The 19,212-nt window shown below is 35.2% G+C and overlaps 1 protein-coding gene across 5 annotated transcripts in view; it reads left to right on the top strand.

Annotated features, from left to right (window-relative positions):
• Positions 1–19,212, top strand: part of THOC2 (THO complex 2) — a 113,532-nt gene that overhangs the window by 12,625 nt on the left and 81,695 nt on the right. For all 5 annotated transcript variants that reach the window (XM_029931058.1, XM_029931054.1, XM_029931053.1 and 2 more), the window contains exons 2-7: positions 4,460–4,518; positions 9,800–9,891; positions 13,007–13,058; positions 16,745–16,815; positions 17,693–17,814; positions 18,375–18,508. In XM_029931058.1, the coding sequence (XP_029786918.1) occupies positions 4,460–4,518; positions 9,800–9,891; positions 13,007–13,058; positions 16,745–16,815; positions 17,693–17,814; positions 18,375–18,508 (530 nt within the window). The remainder of the gene's footprint in view (positions 1–4,459; positions 4,519–9,799; positions 9,892–13,006; positions 13,059–16,744; positions 16,816–17,692; positions 17,815–18,374; positions 18,509–19,212) is intronic.

Genomic DNA, 19,212 nt, shown 5'->3' with positions numbered 1-19,212 from the left:
TGTAGTATAGAGGTGGAACTTAAGGAACGGTATTAAGCAGGCTGTGTTGTAGCCTATGAACAAGTAATATATTGTATCATTTATCTTGAATGTATCATAGATAAGCTGCTATATAACGATTGCCACTTCAGATAGCTGTGAAATTAGGTGATTAACTAGTTGTTACTTAACCTTCTAATTTCTGTATAAGTCTAATTACATGAAACAGAAGTTGGTGTTTTGAGTTTTTACTTTGCTTTTCTGTTTGGAGTGTCATTGCAACTACTATATTGTAAATGATGGAAAATAATTGCATATGTTAAAAAAATAAACTTTATAAAGTAAAAAAAAATAAAATTTTTAAATAAAAAAAATGGGATTGCTGGATTATAATTCTCTTTTTGATTTTTTGAGGAACTTCCATACAATTTCTCATAGTGGCTGCACCTTTTTACATTCCCAGAAACAATGCACAAGGTTTCTAGTTTCTCTGCATCCGCCCTAATCCCTGTTATTTATTGTTTTATTTATTTTAAAACATTTTTTATGTTTTTTAAATTTATTTTTGAGAGACAGAGTCAGTGCGAGCAGGGGAGGGTCAGAGAGAGGGAGACACAGAATCCGAAGCAGGCTCCAGGCTCTGAGCTAGTTGGCAGCACAGAGCCCGACGCGGGGCTCGAACCCACTAATGTGAGATCATGACCTGAGCCGAAGTCAGATGCTTAACCGACTGAGCCACCCAGGCGCCTTTGTTTTATTTTTTTAAGAATTAATTTTTTTGTAGCAATTTTAGGTTCACAGAAAAAATGAGAGGAAGGTACAGAGATTTCCCATTTACCCCTTGCCCCCACATGCATAGCTATCCCTTATTTTCAACGTTCTCCACCAGGGTGGTACCTTTGTTACAATTGATGCATTTGTATCAACACATCACAATCACCCAAAGTTTATAGTTTACCTTTGGCTTCACTCTTGGTGTTGTACTTTCTATGGGTTTGTATAAATGTGTCCTCCATTATAGGGTCAGGGTATTTCTGCTGCCCTAGATATCCTCCGTGTTCTGCCTGTTCATCTCTGGCTGTCCCAACCCCTGGCAGCCACTAATCTTTTTGTTTGGTTTTTTTAAAATATTTTCTATCCTTTTGTTGAAGAGCTCATTTTATTCATGCATCATTTTCCTGAGCTCATTGAGCATCTTTATGATAGTTATTTATTTTTATTTGTTTTTTTAATGTTTTTTATTTTTGGGGGAGAGAGAGACAGACAGACAGACAGACTGTGAGTAGGGAAGGAGCAGAGAGAGAGGGAGATACAGCATCTGAAGCAGGCTCCAGGCTCTGAGCTAGCAGCACAGAGCCTGATGCGGGGCTCGAACTCACAAACCGTGAGATCATGACCTGAGCCGAAGTCAGATCATGACTGAGCCACCCAGGTGCCCCTATGATAGTTATTTTAAATTCTTTGTCAGGTAATTCATACACCTCTAATTTTTTTTTTATTTAAAATTTTTTTTTTAATGTTTTATTTATTTTTGATACAGAGAGACAGAGCATGAGATGGGGAGGGGCAGAGAGAGAGAGGGAGACACAGAACCGGAAACAGGCTCCAGGCTCTGAGCTAGCTGTCAGCACAGAGCCTGACGCGGGGCTCGAACCCACAAACGTGAGATCTGACCTGAGCCGAAGTCGGAGGCTTAACAGACTGAGCCACCCAGGCGCCCCCATACACCTCTAATTCTTTAGGGTCAGTTTTTGGAGACTTATTTTGTTCCTTTTATTGGGCCATTTTCCCTGTTTCTGTGCATCCTTTTAATTTTGTGCTTGTAAAAACACTCTTCTCTCCCAGTCTTTATGGATTGGCTCAGTACAGGGAAAGGCCTTAACCAGGCATCCTGGATATATTGTTTTGAGGGCTTCTCAAACCTTTTCTGTGGATATGTCTTTTGGACTTAGGTGTGCAGATTCCATATTAAAGGAATTTTCCAGTTTTTTTTCAGAAGCTTGTACTCTTTTTGCATCCTTTGATGTCCATCTGTGTCCTGTACAGTAGCAGCATCCTCCAGCTCTTTTTTCTTAGTGGACCCTAGGTGGCTAGAGTATGTTGAGTACTGTCAGTGCCCTAGGTCAGGCTAAACAGAAACCAGTCCTTCAGGCCATTCACCCAAATGCTGGAATGTTGGGCATATGATCGAGTCTTCTCTTTGTCCCCTGAGGGAGAGGTTGCTGAGCTGTTTTGGTTTCTGTTTGCTGTACTGTGGATTCTCTGGATCTGCAGCTCACCATCCAGCTCTTTTTTTGTTGTCAGCAGGCCTTGGGCACCTAGGGTACACCGGGTCCTATCTGTGCTTTGAGCTGTTCTGGAAAGAGACTAGTCTCTCTGGCAGCCCCCACCCCAAGTCAGAATGTTAAATGTAAAGCTCAGTCTTCTCTTTCCCTCCCCAGGGAGAATTTGGGAGCTGGGAGTTTTTTTCCGGTTGTGTGGTGCTGTTCCAGGAGAAGGGACTATGGTGAAAGGGTGACATGAATTTTCCTACTGGCTTTGATGCAGTTGTTTTAGTGCTCACCTGGGGTATAGGAGCCTCTTAAGTGGTTTCTGAATTTCTCATTAAGGGAATTGGCATGTTTATTGTTGTTGAGTTGGTGTTTCTGTAATTTTTATCCTCTGTAGGAGGAAGGAAGGAAGGGGCTTTCCGTTCTGCCATCTTGCTGATGCCACTCCCATTGAGTACCTTTTTAAGTGAAACTGGCTCTTGTTTTGTGAATGGTCATGAAAAACAAAATCAAACAGTTTAGTAACATCTTACATGGGACTGGCTTTATGCTTTCCTTTGATCTCTTCATCACGAAGAATCAATGAGGCATTTTGTTGCAAGTGCCTTTTTTCTTTCTTTTTTTTTTTAAATGTTTTATTTATTTTTGATACAGAGACAGAGCATGAGAGGGGGAGGGGCAGAGAGAGAAGGAGACAAAGAACCGAAAGCAGGCTCCAGGCTCTGAGCTAGCTGTCAGCACAGAGCCTGATGCGGGGCTCGAACCCACAAACGTGAGATCTGACCTGAGCCGAAGTCGGAGGCTTAACCGACTGAGCCACCCAGACGCCCCTGCAAGTGCCTTTGATACATGCTAAGGTGCCAGCAGTCTTTCCTTCCTTTTATTTTGAACCGTTAGTGCAAATGTTAATACTGCAAAAAAGGGAAATGAAGTCTTAGTATTATTATGAATATGGTTTTGACCTTGCAGAACTCTAGTAAGTGTCTTGGGGATTAGGGGTTCGTGAACCATACTATGAGAGCTGCTACTTTACCAAATTATAACTGTTTCCTTCTATTCCTATTTTTAATCTTTAAAAAAAACTAGTTATGCTATGCCCAGTTGTGGATTTTACTTCGGTTCTAGAAAACTGAACTCTTGGCTATTATTTCTTCAAATATGCTTTTGCCCTGTTCTTTCTGGAATTTCAATTAAGCATATCTCTTTTCACTGTATTCTGTATATCTATCCTTCTTTGCAATATTTAAATTAATCTAATGGAGAGGTATTTAATATACAAGTATTTTTTTTCAATTTTCAGCTTTTTTTGTTTTTAAACTTTATTTGGAAACAAATCTCAAACAGATGAGAAAGCAGAATACCAATGAAATCATCAGTCAGCTTCAGTAGTTCTCAACTGCTGGCCAGTCTTGTTTCATCTAAAACCCCACTCATTTTCCCATTCTATTGAGTAAATATCATTATATCTGAATATTATAGCATTATCTTTTAAAGATAACTTTTTATAAAATTTATACGATCTTTATAAAATACTCCCAATTGACTCAGAAATGTTAATTTAAAAAAATACTTATTTGGAACAGGATCCAAAAATTGTGATTGATACATCTCTTAAGCCTTTTTTACCTTGAGGATTCCCCAGCATCTTTAGTTTTTCCTTGTAGTGTATTTGTTGAAGAGACTGGGTCATTGTCTCTAGAGTTTTCCACAGTATGAATTGAGGCTCATGGCTCTTTTGTTTTTTTAAAGACTGCTTCATGGTGTATTGGTGTCTTCTTTCATCAGGATCAGGATACATATGATATGTGATCATCTCTTGTGATGTAAACAGCTTTTGATAGATGCTTACTTAGATCCTTTATTAGGAATCTTAAAATGGTGATGTTCTTCTGTCATTCCTCCTTTACTAGCTGAAATACTTCAGTACAGAGACATTTTTTATCAACTACTGGTTCATATGTGAAAAGCAGAATAAGTGCTTGATTTTTATTCTTTTATTTACCACTTTTCAAAAATAGTGAAGTGATTCATTAGCATTCTCCAGTTCTGACCAATTACGGTTTTTATGTTTGTTTTATTGTCATTATAAACTAATGGATCTAAACATATTTGATACGTTTCCAAATATTTGTGGTTGATATAATTTGCTCTATAAGGATCATCTGTATTAAGATTGGAAATTAATACAGGTTATTTTTATTTTATTCTAGTTTGCATTTATGCCGGATTCTCAGTGAAAATAAAAGCCATGATAGTTCAACTTACAGAGGTAAGACTTTTAAAAGTCTCATAGCTATTATTTTTGGCTTAGTCAACATTAATAGATGCCCTGTTTTCTGAAAAATTGTTATGAATTAAAAACAAAAGGTTTGAGATAGTTCACATTATAAAGCTTTTATGTTGAATATATTACAGTCAGGATTAAAACCAGAGTTATGGTAAGACTATATATCTCTATATGGATATTATTTGATCTGCATAATAGTCATGTTACTTGGCTTTTATAATTGTGACATGGTATATTTAGCTAAATATCAGCAGTTGCTAGCTGTATTAAAAATTACAGAGGCTAACTATCAGTCATAAACAGAAGAGAAAACCTAGCCTGGAAAAACTATTCTGATCTTGGTTGCACTAGGAAATTTCCAGAAACTGAGGTTGTGTTTTTACTAAAGCTGGTTATGTTTAGGTGGTATCTGGGGATCTTATTAAAGGCAGTTGTCATGGATAACCTTAAAAGCAAAGGAGTTGTTTACTGCATATCACAAGTATGAATAATTAAGTAAAATGTAATTAAACAGGATATAAATTTTAAAGGATTTTACAATTTATTTTAACATTTATTTAAAATCAGACACTGGATTTAGAAAAGGAGAGGCAAAGAGGAAAGCAGTTATGTCTAGTAAATTTAAAGCATTTTCATATGTAGCTTTCACTGAGGGTAGAACCCATAACATTTTTTTCAGTCTGGAAAAAATAATTTGTAACCATAATCTGTTTTAAAGAATAATTGAATAAAATTCATTATAGTTATTTAAATTATATCTTTTGAATAGGCCCTTAAAAGCCATGTTTATGGATTATTTTACTTTTGTTTTATCAAAAATTAAATATTAATATAAGAGTGTATACTTTTTAAAGAAGGCTTGTATTTTTTTAGTGGAAAGCATTTTTTAAACAAATGAATTAGCCATTTCTTTTGTGTCATTTGGGTAACACTTGTTTTAACACTTAACATTTCTAACCCACATCCCCAGTTATTTTCCAGTTTATCCTGTTTATAAAGTTGCATGATCATTCATAAAGATTTCTGAGGTTGCTGTAATGCCTTTTCTTTTGAATAAATCAGTTGACTGCCAGAAATGTAAGAAAGTAAAACAAAAAACAAAAAACAAAAAACCTTTCTAAAAGCACTGGGATACTTAACTTTTTTCTTCCTTATTTTTTTTAAGGTTTATTTATTTATTTATTTATTTTTAGAGAGTGGGAGGGAGGGAGAGGGAGGGAGAACAAGCCGCCAAGGGGCAGAGAGAAGGAGAGACAGAATCCCAAAGTAGGTTTCACACCCTCAGCACAGAGCCCAATGTGGGGCTTGAACTCATGAACTGGGAGATCATGACCCGAGCAGAGATCAAGAGTCAGACGCCTGACTGAGCTACCCAGGCGCCCCTTCCCTGTTTAAAACAAGTTTATAACTTCTCAGTTAACTTTGGTCTTATTTATGATTAAAGTCTTATGTGGGTAAAATAAGAAAAAGAATTCTCAGAAAAACTATAAATAGTGTAACACAGGATGATGACTCTTCAGTTTTAAATGGGACTGTATGGATCTTTAATAAATACCAGATTATTGTTAATTTGTACAGTTGTCTGATTCACATATGAAACCAAAGATAGTTATGAGTGTGGCCTCACTGGCTGAATTGCCAGTGCTCTCTTTCCCTTGCCCTTGCATGTTTCATCAATATGGACATTCGTAGGCTCATCTCTGCCAACAGTCAGGCTTTGGTCTAAAGGCCTCAGTTGGTAGTCTATGCAGGAAACTAACTGAATGTTATTTCTTCAGAATTTCATTTGTTCTATCTTGGGGATTGAGTTTGGGTAGTGTTCCCTCAGCTTTTTCCCTTTCTGCCCATCCCTTGAATTTGAGGGGAGGCAGTTTCCCTTGCACTGACTGCTCCTTTTTATAAGTACCTTCCCCCCAGTAAAATGATATTGTAATGATGGCTGATAAACATGGGTTGTCCTGATATAACCAAGAACTAGGTGTCTTCAGTGTTCAAATCCTGATATAATCAAGAGCTAGCGTCTTCAGTGTTCAAATCCCACAAAGAATCTCTAAGAATCTCTAGAAGTCCCCTGTACTTGTGGCTATCCTTAAAACTGCGTTTTCTGAGGGGTATCTGGCTGACTTAGAAGAGCGTATGGCTTTTGATTTCCAGGCCATGAGTTTGAGCCCTACGTTGGGTGCAGAGAATATCAAATAAATAAATAAACTTAAAAAAACTCTACTTTTTCTGAAATGTTAGTGTTAGGATAAAATTTTTTATTTTTGTGTATAATAATAACATTTGTTAGGTTTTTCTTCCACATTGTAAATGTAATGTTTTTCAACTTTAGAATTTATAGGATTTTGTGGGGTTAGCCTTGGTAATCTTACAGTACCACTTCTTGTTTCTCTGGCTAAAATATAGTAGACTTTCCTAACCACATAAATGGATATTTAAAAACATGTGAATTGGGGACTGTCTTTGCTATTTTGTGGATGACATTGTGATTGTTTTATGTCACTTAGTGTCAGCAAAATGACCTGGGCTCTTCTCTAATCTCCTCCTCTGAATAAGATTAGTATTCCCTCAGCCCCTAATGAACCTGTATTCTTCTGGGAATTTAGTTTATGATGCCCAGCTGTTTTGTTCTTCTAAGAGTGATTGCTTTATTTAAAGTTAGTTATCTGAATAACTTTATTTTTTTATTTTGAAGTTTTTAAAAGATTTTATTTTTTTATTAAAAATGTTTTTCTTAACATTTATTTATTTTTGAGAGCCTGAGAGAGACAGAGCCATGAGCAGAGGAGGGACTGAGAGAGAGGGAGACACAGACTCTAAAGCAGGCTCCAGGCTCTGAGCTGTCAGTACATAGCCCCATGTGAGGCTTGAACCCATGAACCATGAGATCATGACCTGAACCGAGATCAGACACTTAACTGACTGAGCCACCAAGGTGCCCCTGAAAGATTTTATTTTTAAGTTATCTCAACACCCATCATGAGGCAAGAACTCACAACCACAAGATCAAGAGTTGCTTCACCAACTGAGCCAGCGGGGTGCCCCCGCCTCCACCATTTTTAAAAAGACTTTATTTTATTCTTACTAAAGAAGTTTTTTTAATGTTTATTATTTTTGAGAGAGAGAGAGAGAGAGAGAGAGAGAGAGCGAGCATGTGCACCCGCTCACATACACATGAGTGGGGGGGGGGCAGAGAGAGAGGGAGCTACAGAATCCAAAGCAGGCTCCAGGTTCTGAGCTGTCAGCACAGAGCCTGACATGGGGCTTGAACTCCTGAACTGTGGTGATCATGACCTGAGCTGATGTCGAATGCTTGACTGACTGAGCCACTTGTGTGCCCCAAGATTTTATTTTAAGTCTATACCCAACGTGTACACTCACATGCCCCTGGGTGACTTTAAATGAATATTATTGTGAAAGCATTATGTTAGTGGAAATTGAAACCATGAAATTGACCTTCTATTTCTACCATAGTAACAAATAGAAATTTTTTACTTTGCATTTTAGCTTTTGTACAGTTTATTGTAAGTATAATGAAGGCATATTTATGAAAAAGGTACTATCCCATTCATAAGGAATTGGGATACTGTGGTTGTATTTCTTTAGCAAATAATTTAATGGAATTATTTATTTATTGAATAATTTATTGAAATAAAAATTTATTTTATTGTAAAATAATTGTAAATAAAATTACAAACAACATTGTTTAAAAGGGTATTGATAATAAGTTTTGATTCTGTGCTCTTCCTTTTTTTGTGACTAGTAAGAACCAAGGGAGAAGATTTTTAAATATTTGATGTTTTACTTGCTGTTTTGCCCTGAAAGATTGAGTCCCTTCAAAAGGGGATTATAAATTGACTTTATTTTATAGCTGTTTTTAGAACTTCTTGTTTTTCTACTTTTTTTCAATTTTTATTGTTGACACATAATGAAATTTACATTAATTTCAGGTGTACAATATAGTCATTTAACAGCTCTGACTCTGTATATTATGCTCTGCTCACCATAAGCACCATATAATTTGTCACCATACAATTGTTTTTCTACTTTTTAAAAAAGTTTATTTTGAGAGAGAGAGAGTGAGTTGCATGCATGTGCGCAGGAGGTGCAGAGAGAGGAGGAGGAAAGGGAGAGAATCCCAAGCAGGATGCACACTGTCATCATGGAGCCCCATGCAGGGCTTGAACCCACAGACTGAGAGATCATGACTTGAGCTGAAATCAAAAGTCAGAATCTTAACCAACTGAGCCATCCAGGTGCCCCTGTTTTTCTACTTTGAATGAGAGGAAGGCAGTAAAGTTTTCAGTATATAAGACTAAAGAAAAATATGGTTAGCAGGAGGTATTCACCTAACCACTAACCCTCCCCCCCACCGGTTCCCAAATTCCTCCTTTTATGTATGTACGTATATAATTATTTTAGTTTAAATTCTGATGAAATTAGAGGAAAAAAGATACAGATTTGGGGAGAAATTTCTCTGTAGGATATGGATAAACTTGATTTTATATTGACTATTCTTTACCTGTTGTCACTGTAGCCGTGAGATTGAATTGCCTATAATCTGAATATATTTAAAATTTTTTTTAATGTTTTTATTTATTTTTGAGACAGAGAGACAGAGTGTGAACAAGGGAGGGGCAGAGAGAGAGGGAGACACAGAATCTGAAACAGGCTCCAAGCTCTGAGCTGTCATCACAGAGTCTGATGCTGGGCTTGAACCCAGGAACCATGAGATCTTGACCTGAGCTGAAGTCGGCCACTTAACTGACTGAGCCACATAAGCGCCCCCCATGAATATATTTTAAAAAATCTGTGAAATTTGCTGGTGAAATAAATGGTTAATTTAGTTTATATCCACATGCTGGAGTTCTATGCTGTCCTTAAAAATAATTCTGGAGACTTTGGTAGCATGAGAAAATACTTTAAAAAGTGGTTATGGGGGAATCAGAATACCACATGATGTGCACTGTGGGTGCAAATATGTAAAATATGTAGACATGTAGAAAAAGATTGGAAGAAAATGTTTAAGCAGTAGTTATAGTAGTGGAGTCCAGGTTAACTTTTTTCTACTTTTACTATTGTGTTTTTGTGAAAGGAAAAGGAAAAAAAAAACTGCTAGAGAAAAACATCAAAAATCTATTTTCTGGTCATTATTGATACTTAGAATTCTGAGAAGTAGGAAATATAGAGGTCTTCCTTCAGAAGGTCTACTTTTTATGTTCATGAGATTGTATTCTTACATTTCTTCTTTTGTGTTCAACAGATTTCCAGCAAGCTCTTTATGAGTTATCATACCATGTCATTAAAGGAAATCTAAAGCATGAACAGGCATCTAATGTTCTTAATGACATTAGTGTAAGTATATATTTGCACATATATATGTTTTTTATTTAATAATAATTACACATTTTGCTTTAAAATTTTTTTAGTGTTTCTTTTTTCTTTTTAAAAGAATTTTTTTATGTTTCTTATTTATTTTTGAGAGACAGAGAGAGACAGTGCAAGCAGGGGAGGGTCACAGAGAGAGGGAGACACAGAATCGGAAGACAGGCTTCAGACTCTGAGCTAGCTGTCCTCACAGAGCCTGACGCGGGCCTCAAACCCACGAACTGTGAGACCATGACTTGAGCTGAAGTCAGACGCTTAACCAACTGAACCATCCAGGCACTCCATAATGTTTTTTTTTTTTTCTTGAGAGAGAGAGAGAGAGAGAGAGAGAGAGAGAGAGACAGACAGAGAGAGAGAGACAGAGCATGAGTGGGGGAGGGCCAGAGCAAGCGAGGGACACAATCTGAAGCAGGCTTCAGGCTCTGAGTTGTCAGCACAGAGTCCTATGTAGGGCTCAAACCCACAATCCATGAGATAGATCATGACCTGAGCCAAAGTCGGAGTATTAACCAACTGAGCCCCCCAGGTGCCCCACATATTTTGCTTTTGATATAAAGATCTCTAAACTGTATAACTTGCATTTCATTTTATTCAAAATTATAGTATTGATTGTTTTAAGGCAAAATTGGTAAGCCGTTCTTGCTAGGCGGAACTAAAGATATTTTATTCTTTTTGTCTGGTTGTGAGTAAAGCAGAAAATGTTAGGTAAACTGGGAGGGCAAAAAGCCTGCATTGTAATGAAATCAAGATTTACCTAATTAAAAATGCTACTATAAAAATAATTTGGCTAGAATATTTTTCTCCCAGTATAGCATATCAAAGCATTTTGTTTTATTTGTGGTTATATTTAGTTATTAAATATATTTTAAACCTTGAGGGTTAAAATTATTTTCAGAGAGAGCATGTGTGGGGAGGGACATGGGGTAGGAGAGAGAGAAAAAGAACGAGAAAGAGAGGGAATCTTAAGCAGGTCTCACACCCAGCTTGGAGCCCAGTGAGGTGCTTGATCTCATGACCCTAAGACTGTGACTTGAGCTGAAATTGAGCTGGTTACTGAGCCCCCCTGGCACCCCTAAATTATTTTAAATTGAGGTTGTATGGTTCTTTTTTTAAGTTTATTTATTTTTGAGAGAGCATGCACATGCACATGCATTGAGCAGCGGAGAACAGAGAAGAGGGAAAGAATCCCAAGCAGGCTCCATGTTGTCCTCATGGAGCCTGATGTGGGGTTCGAACTCAGAACTGTGAGATCAACACCTGAGCCGAGATCAAGAGTCAGATGCCTAACAGACTGAGCCACCCAGGTACCGTGAGGTTGCATAGTTCTAATACTTGATGCCAGTTTTCATATGTTTGCTGTGTTAGGAAATAGGAATAACTAGAGTTTTTTAACCTTTTTTAGGTGATGATTATTTCACTTTCATTTATTAGAGAATTTAAGTTAGACTCAGACCAGAATGGGTGTTTGGTATTTGAATTGTATGATGAGTTCTCATATTGTAAGGGTGTTTATTGTAAACTGGTAGTTAAGTTTTTTCACTTAAGTGCAGTGTATTATTCTGTTATTATTAGGTTTGGTTTTAAACTTGTATAGATAAATTATCTACCCAGTTCAGAACAGCTTTCATAATAAGTACCAGTGAGGTAAGACCTGGAGCTTCTTGATACCAGTATGAATTTCCCCTGTGCTATTTTAAGCTTCTGTAGCCTTTTTCTATTAGGATAGGTAATCTCCTTTATATGCTTTTTGTGCTTTTCAAGGATAGTCTTACAGAACTTCTGTGTTTAGCTGTTGTGATTTTTTTCCCCCCTACATTTTGAAATGTATTTGAACAGTGAGGCTCAGTATGAGTTTCTCTTTTATCCCTAAACTGTATCTGACTATAGCAGTATTAATTCCTTTGGAGTAGTCTGTTTCTTCAACAACTAATATTCCATGTTGAAAACTTGTTTGGCTCCCTCATTTCTGGTCTTCATGTAGCCTGAGTATTTGCATTCAAATAGACTTAATGAAAGTTCATAGCCCTTAAGAAACTTTCAAGACTGAAGTCTAGTATTCAATTAAGGTTAGTTCATTCTGTAAATTGGACATTGGTATAGGGTGTAGTGTATTTATGGATTTGATTCTAACACTTTCTCCAATTTTTTGAAAATGAATAGTCCAAAGGGATTTAGTATGTATTTTGTTCTTACTTAGCTTCCCCTTTCCTTTGAGTTCTTACATAAACTTCTGAGGCTAAATCTTTGCCATGGCTTTCTCATTGTCTTTTATCTCACTGCTTATATCTTAGCCATGGAGGCATATCTTGTGTGTCTCTTACAGCTGCCAGGTTTTTCCTTAGAATATTTCTTTCCTTTAGGATTTGAAAATAGGCTAGTTTAAGGGTTGCTATAATGCTATCAAACTAATTGCAGTGATTGAACTATGATCCTTACTAAAGTCAGACAAATCTAGAATAAGTGTTGAAGTTTTCATCCAGAAACAAGGGAAGAAATTTGGGATAGTTTCTCCAAAGGCTACAAACATCAGTGCATAAAGAAAATAAAGATTGTTTTTTGATAATTATTTTCATCTTCAGAGAATCTTCAGTTCTGGAATGACAACTTGTGATTGTTTTTGTATCTTTTAGATTTCTGTTCTGATACCACTAGGACTTTTGCCTAGATTGTTGTTGATTCAGGCATGAGCACACATTTAAAGTTGTAGATGAAAAATGTACCATTTTTAACAGTCTTGTTTTAGGTGGGTATAAGGTACTCCAAATTCCAGTGATTTCTAACATGAATTTCTTTGGAAAAAGGTCACTCATTTGTGCTTTTTAATATTTCCTGAAGTGCTTGCTTAGGTTTCTGTTCTTTATGAAGTTATTTTACTGTAGACATTTAAACATTTTTTTCCAAGTGTTGTCTTCCTCTTTGTTTTTTCTGTAGTATGAAACTTGAAGAATTTTATTACTTGTCAACATAGTGGTGTTGGGGTTTTGTTAAGTTTTAAGTTTTACTGAAGAGTGTTATTGTGAAGCCATACTTGCTGGTGTGCTATTCATGTATTTACTATGAATAATTATATTTTTATATTTAGGAATTTCGCGAGGATATGCCCTCTATTCTTGCTGATGTATTTTGCATATTAGGTAGGTATTAAGCCTTTATTTCACCCGTAAAAGTGCTGTTTGGTAAATTAGTATACTGTTAAATAAAATGCTTTCTTTCAAACAAATGTTTCTATAAATCTAGATTGTATTATTTTACTTTTATAGTTTGAGTTTTTCAGAATGTATGTTTATGTAAAATTGAGCTAAATTAAGTCATTTCAAGTAAAACAAGTTTTCTGAAATTCAGTTAGTCTGAATTATTCATATTTTAGTAACTACAGAATCTTATTTATTTCAGGTTATCAATGAATGTGAGAATCTCAAACTTAGGACACTCAAAAGATATTTACTTTGCTGTTATATATACTCTTTTGATTCTTCTTAATTTTAGAAAGAACATGAAGAGCCAAAGTAATTAAAAGTACTTTTGAGGATGAGAAACCAGCTTTGGAAATAGCAGTTTCTCTGTTTGTCCACAATAAATAAGAATTTATGCAAGATGAAAAAGGAATATTTCTTTGACTTAGAACAAAAGGTAGTGTTCCTCCATGAGAAGCGTGGATTTAAAAAATAATCTATATTATAAATTTCTCTAATTTTAGGTTTGAATTAAAATAACTTTGAGCACAGTTTTCTCCATCAGTGTTATGCTTTCTAGAACTTTGATCTAATAGAAACCTTTACCAGACATTATAATATTCACTTTAAAATAACACATCCTCTGAGAGTTTGTCATGATGGAGTGAATTAATTTAGCTCATTAATCTTAATTCCTGGAATATATAGATTACTTAAATGTCTTACTGATAATCTGGGAATTTGCTCTCAACAAATCTAAATGCTTGGTGTTTGATCCTTCAGGATATTTAAGACTTCATAACAGCAGTAATATCAGGAACAGGTCAAAATGTGTGTGTACTGTGAGTGATAAATGAAAAGAGCAAACCACTGACAGGGTGACCATATGTCCTACTTTGTCTGGTTTTTCATGACATAATTAACAGTGCCTTATTTCAATCTTAAAACTGTCCTGGTTTGGATCATAAAGTATATGTTCATACTTTCTGTTGACTTGATTCATGCCAGCAACCACAAAGAAAACCTCTTAAGCTTAGTTTTCAAAGCAGGCAGTAAAAGTATTATATTATGTTACATATAAATATAGCATGAGATAAGTTTAAAAAATTAAAAAATATTGTTTTTACTCTAAATTTGTAGGAGCAAAAGAGTGATTTGTAGGTAACATTTTGTGGAGCTGTTGTTGCTTGATAGTGCCAGGAGTATATTTTATGTCTTTCTTTGGGTAATCATCAGTTAGCTTACTAGTAGTAAGTTCTAATAATCTCTTTATTGGTTTATTCTATTAGGCTATATTTTCCCTTCATAGTTATTTAGTAATATGAATTATTGTTATAAGTCCTTGCTTTTTACTGATAACATGAATTTATGAGGATATTTGGTTTCTCTTGGGAAATTTCTTTTAGCCTATCAATTTTTACAAGCAAGATTAGAATGGCAAACTTGAAAAGGGAATTTCCCTCACCTGTCCCCTCATTTATTCACTCACTCCTACCCTTAGTAGAAAAAAATAAGATTCAAGGATGACCCCAGACCAAACTCGGGATATAGGAGTAAGAATGGGAGCTACCTATAGTAGTGATAATGGTAATAATAACGTAGATGCCATTTTTGGAGCACCTTCTATGTTCTAAACATTATGTTATGCATTTAATTTCATTTTAATCTTCATAGCAACTTCTGTAAGACAGATGTACAGATCAGAAAATTGAAGTTCAGAGAAGGGATTTTTTTTAAGGCCACTTAGCCAGTAAGGCAGGGTTTGAACCTGGGTCTTTTTGGTTCCAGAGACCATAATCTTTTTACTATATCATGTTGTCATTCTAATATTTTTACAATTATAAGAGAAATCAGTGCTGTACTTTCCTGGCTATGATAGCAACTTCCTTTAAAAGACTATTTATGTAAGAATGAGGGAGCCTGAGAGCTATATTAACCTGGAAGGGGAAGTCTGATGTAAATTGATGCACTGATGGGATCTCTGAGCTGGGGTGGTGATAACTGGGACCTAGAATTGGAAATGGCTGAGGGCTTTTTAGTAAAATCATGGGAGAAATTAAAGAGAATTTACTAGATGCTGACTCAGGGTTGATGAGTCAAGGATAATGAATATATTAGAGTAGTTTCATAAGTTTGGACAAAAACAGAGAAGCAGTACTTGTGATAATAGAGTCCTTTATTGATTGTTGCGATAGCTCAGCAGAGAAGTTTACGGAGGTCCTATTAAGGATTTCTCAACATGGACAGAGCCCATAGAGTGGTATTTTGATCAGGTCAGTTAGCTAAGAGGAGAGGAGACTTGGCTTGAAGAGGATGAACCTGCTACCCAGATGCTCTGATCTTAGGGACTTTGGGGATAGGTCTTAGGGAGTTTTGGACTTTGGTAGATAGATGTTGATTAAAAGAATGGGCCCAGTTTAGTCCTGACCCCTCAAGATTTATATTCTTGAAGTTCTAGGCTGAGGAGGGATCAGAAGACCAGGCAGGGAGACAGCTAGGAGTCCTGGAAGGAATTGATGAGATCCACATGGATTAAAAGTCTTATTGAGGGAATGAGATTGTATTACAATTTATAGTGTATAAATTATACCCTGAAATTCTCTTTTAATATGCTTGAGCTGACCATGTGCTCAGCTACAGTGGCTAGGATATTGGGGAATGGCACTGTCAAAGAAGGGAAAGGAGAGAAGGACCAGGAAAATGGAGATGTTTGATGAGAAATTCCTTTCTCTTTTGATTCTCAGTGATGGCAGTAATAGAAAGTAAACTGAAGCAAAGCAGTGGTAGGACATCTGGGGAGAACTGTAGAACCTTTCGAAGACAATTTTATTACATCTTTGAAATTGGTGCCTCTTCTAAATTATGAGTTGATGTTAATATAATAGTATGTAATCAATTAAAGCAATAATCCTGAGATCTACCTTGTAATCCTGTCAATCCTGGTTGAATTTTTTGATGCTTGGCATTAAGACTAATTGTCTTATTTCCTACATCATAAAATTGTTTGGTAAATTTTTGGAATAATTTACTGAAACTCAGGGAATTCTCAGTTTTTAAAGTAAAAATCATGAATAAATTTTTATTTGCTGACCAGAATTATTATTCAAAATAGGATGTTAAAAATATTCTTTTAATACTGTCTCTTCATAGAGTTGTGGCTAAGTAGCTTGGTTAGATAATGTGGTACATAGTACCAAGGTGGCCAGAGTCAAGGGTTTGATCTTCACAAGTAATAAGATCTTTAGTGTTAGAAGGGATCTTTGTTCTTACCCATTCCAACTTTCCACCTAAGGAACAATCTCTTCTTTTGTATCATTTAAAAATTGCTTGAAATTGCCATTTTAGAGAACATTAGTTTTTTGAAGTTTTATTGCTTCTAGTGCTATAGCATGTAGCTCCTGTGTAATCAACTTACCGTTTTATGGATATGTCATTGGTCACAGGGTCAGTCTCCAGTGTGAGGAGAAATTAATTCTAAGCATTCACATGCATATGAATGACAGCTCATGCTTACTGTATTTGCAATTTTTTCCCCAAATTCAGAATGAGGGTTTAAAAATTAGCTAGTTTTAAAGAAAATAAGTATCCTATTATAGTGCTGGAGAGAGTTTAGAAAAATCTAACCTTTTTTTCTTCCATCATTATAGATATTGAGACAAATTGTTTAGAAGAGAAAAGCAAGAGAGACTATTTTACACAATTGGTATTAGCATGTTTGGTAAGTTATAAAAAATACTTCCCCTTTCTAGATTTTACATTGAACAATTGTAATCATAGTTAATCATGTTAATGGAGGAGGATCTTGACATTTACCTGGCTAGTCATTCATTATAAGGTGAGATTGGGATTTTGGAATGGAATGCTTTGTAAAATTAGACATGGTGATTATTTCTCTGAAATGTGCATGCTTCATATCAATTAAACTATCTGCATATTTTAAACTTTTGGTGATATTCATGACCTAGTAAGTTCCTAAATAAGGAAAAAGGTAAGCATCTATCAAGTGTGTAGAAATGTGGACAGCTTTTAAACTGAACAGTTTTTCATAAACTGTTTATTAGGCAAGGAGAAAAAGAATGGAGGTAGTTTAAAAATAATAAATTCTAGAACTTGTCATAATCATTGTCTAGTAAACCATTTTATGTTCATAAATTTAGAACCAAGGAGAAATGCTATTACTCAGACCTAGAAGAATGTCCTTGTCTTTGCTTTACTAGAATTTGACTTAAACAGTAGAAACTAAAGAAGACCAGAGTGCTATATTAATCTTCAAGAAAAATTCAGTTGACATACTCAACTTTAATCAGAATTTCATCTGTAGTGCTTGGTATTTGTAGGCTATGTACAGCGTGCATATAATTTTTTAGTGAGTGTTTTAAAAGAGCTGTATGTCACATTTTTCAGTATTTAAGGAATCATCCTTTTTGTTAAATTGAAGTTCCAACCTTTTTAAAATATATAAATTAACAGTTGTTGATATATATTTAATGCAATTTTTATATTCTTTTTTGGAAAAAATTATTTTGAATATATTTAAGATTGTATATGCATTGGAATGCTAAGGAATAAATGGCATTTAATATTTTTTAATACAGTATTTAGTTTCAGACACAGTTCTAAAGGAACGCCTGGATCCAGAAACATTGGAATCATTAGGGCTTATTAAACAATCACAGCAGTTCAATCAAAAGTCCGTTAAAATCAAGACAAAGCTCTTGTAAGTATATGTATCTTTATGTCGCAGATTAAGTATCTGAGTATGTTTTCTTAGTTATCATTTTGAATACTAGAAATTCCTAAAGGTGGTTTGAAGATTTTTTTTTTGTTGCTGTTAGCATGTCTTGTGTTTTTTTCCTTTTAAAAGTAGCCTATGATTATTGAGTCAGTGGTGAACTTTACCTGTATGAAACCAATGTTAATTTTTCTCTATATTAGAAGTTAAAATAATCAGTGCTTTTATTATTACCAATAAAGTAATTTACAATTATGGATATTCTCTAGTATATCTTACTGATGGAAATAGTGTTGTGTTATTGTTCCTTGAGATTAGCAATAATCTTTCTTTGTGTTACTGGTTTCCCCTATGTTATTAACATTGGGGTGTCTCTTGTGAACCACTGTTAATTTTTATTTTAAAAGCTACACAAAGAAGTAAACTTTCAACAACCATTCTTATAATTGTTGTATATAAGAGAGATAAGAAAATTCAATGAGAAGAATACAGTACTTTTTAATTGAATTAATTTTATCCCCTTTATGATGTTTATCTAATTTCAGTTATAAGCAGCAAAAATTCAATTTGTTAAGAGAAGAGAATGAAGGCTATGCCAAGCTGATTGCTGAACTGGGGCAAGATTTATCTGGAAATATTACTAGTGATTTAATTTTAGAAAATATCAAATCTTTAATAGGTAAGAGAAATATCTATAAGTATGTGTTACTAAGATCAGTTTGTTTTAACTGTTGGAGAATATCCATAAAGACAAAGTGAGTGCATTCCCTATAGGTTTCTTTTTTTCAATTAAGAAATGAGAGAAGTGTCTAGCTTGTACTTTTGAGATTTTATCAATAACTAACAAAATTTGGGATTATATTGGGGTGCCGAGGCAGCTCAGTTGGTTAAGTGTCTGACTTTATTTTCTTAATCAAATAATTTTTTTTAATGTTTATTTATTTTGAATATTTTAAGAGAGAGAGAGAGTGAGAGTGCATGCACCAGCGAGCGCTGGGGTGGGGGACAGAGAGACAGGGAGAAAGAATCACAAGCAGACTCTGCCCCGACAGCACGGAACCCGATTGACCTGACCTGATCTCAAGAGTTTAGTGCTTAACCAACTGAGCTACCCAGGCATCCCTAGTGCCTGACTCGATCTGATCTCAGGTCTTGATCTCAGGGTCATGAGACATATAGCTGTGCTGGACATGCAGCCTACTTAAAAAAATTTGGGATGGTATTTATGAGAAATCGTTTTGTCACAGTTATCTCTGTGTTTATATTAGTTTCTGCTCTCTGTAGTATTTCATCTTTAATTTTTGAGTATTAGTAATTTTATAGAGGGCAAGAAGTAAGTGAACAAATGTGAAACTTTAATACAATCTTTATTGAACTCTTGAA

This window comes from Suricata suricatta, chromosome X (assembly GCF_006229205.1).
Source record: "Suricata suricatta isolate VVHF042 chromosome X, meerkat_22Aug2017_6uvM2_HiC, whole genome shotgun sequence".
NCBI classification, from domain to species: domain Eukaryota; kingdom Metazoa; phylum Chordata; class Mammalia; order Carnivora; family Herpestidae; genus Suricata; species Suricata suricatta.
The sequence above is the reverse complement of the archived record's forward strand: the minus strand, read 5'-3'. Positions and strand labels throughout refer to the sequence as shown.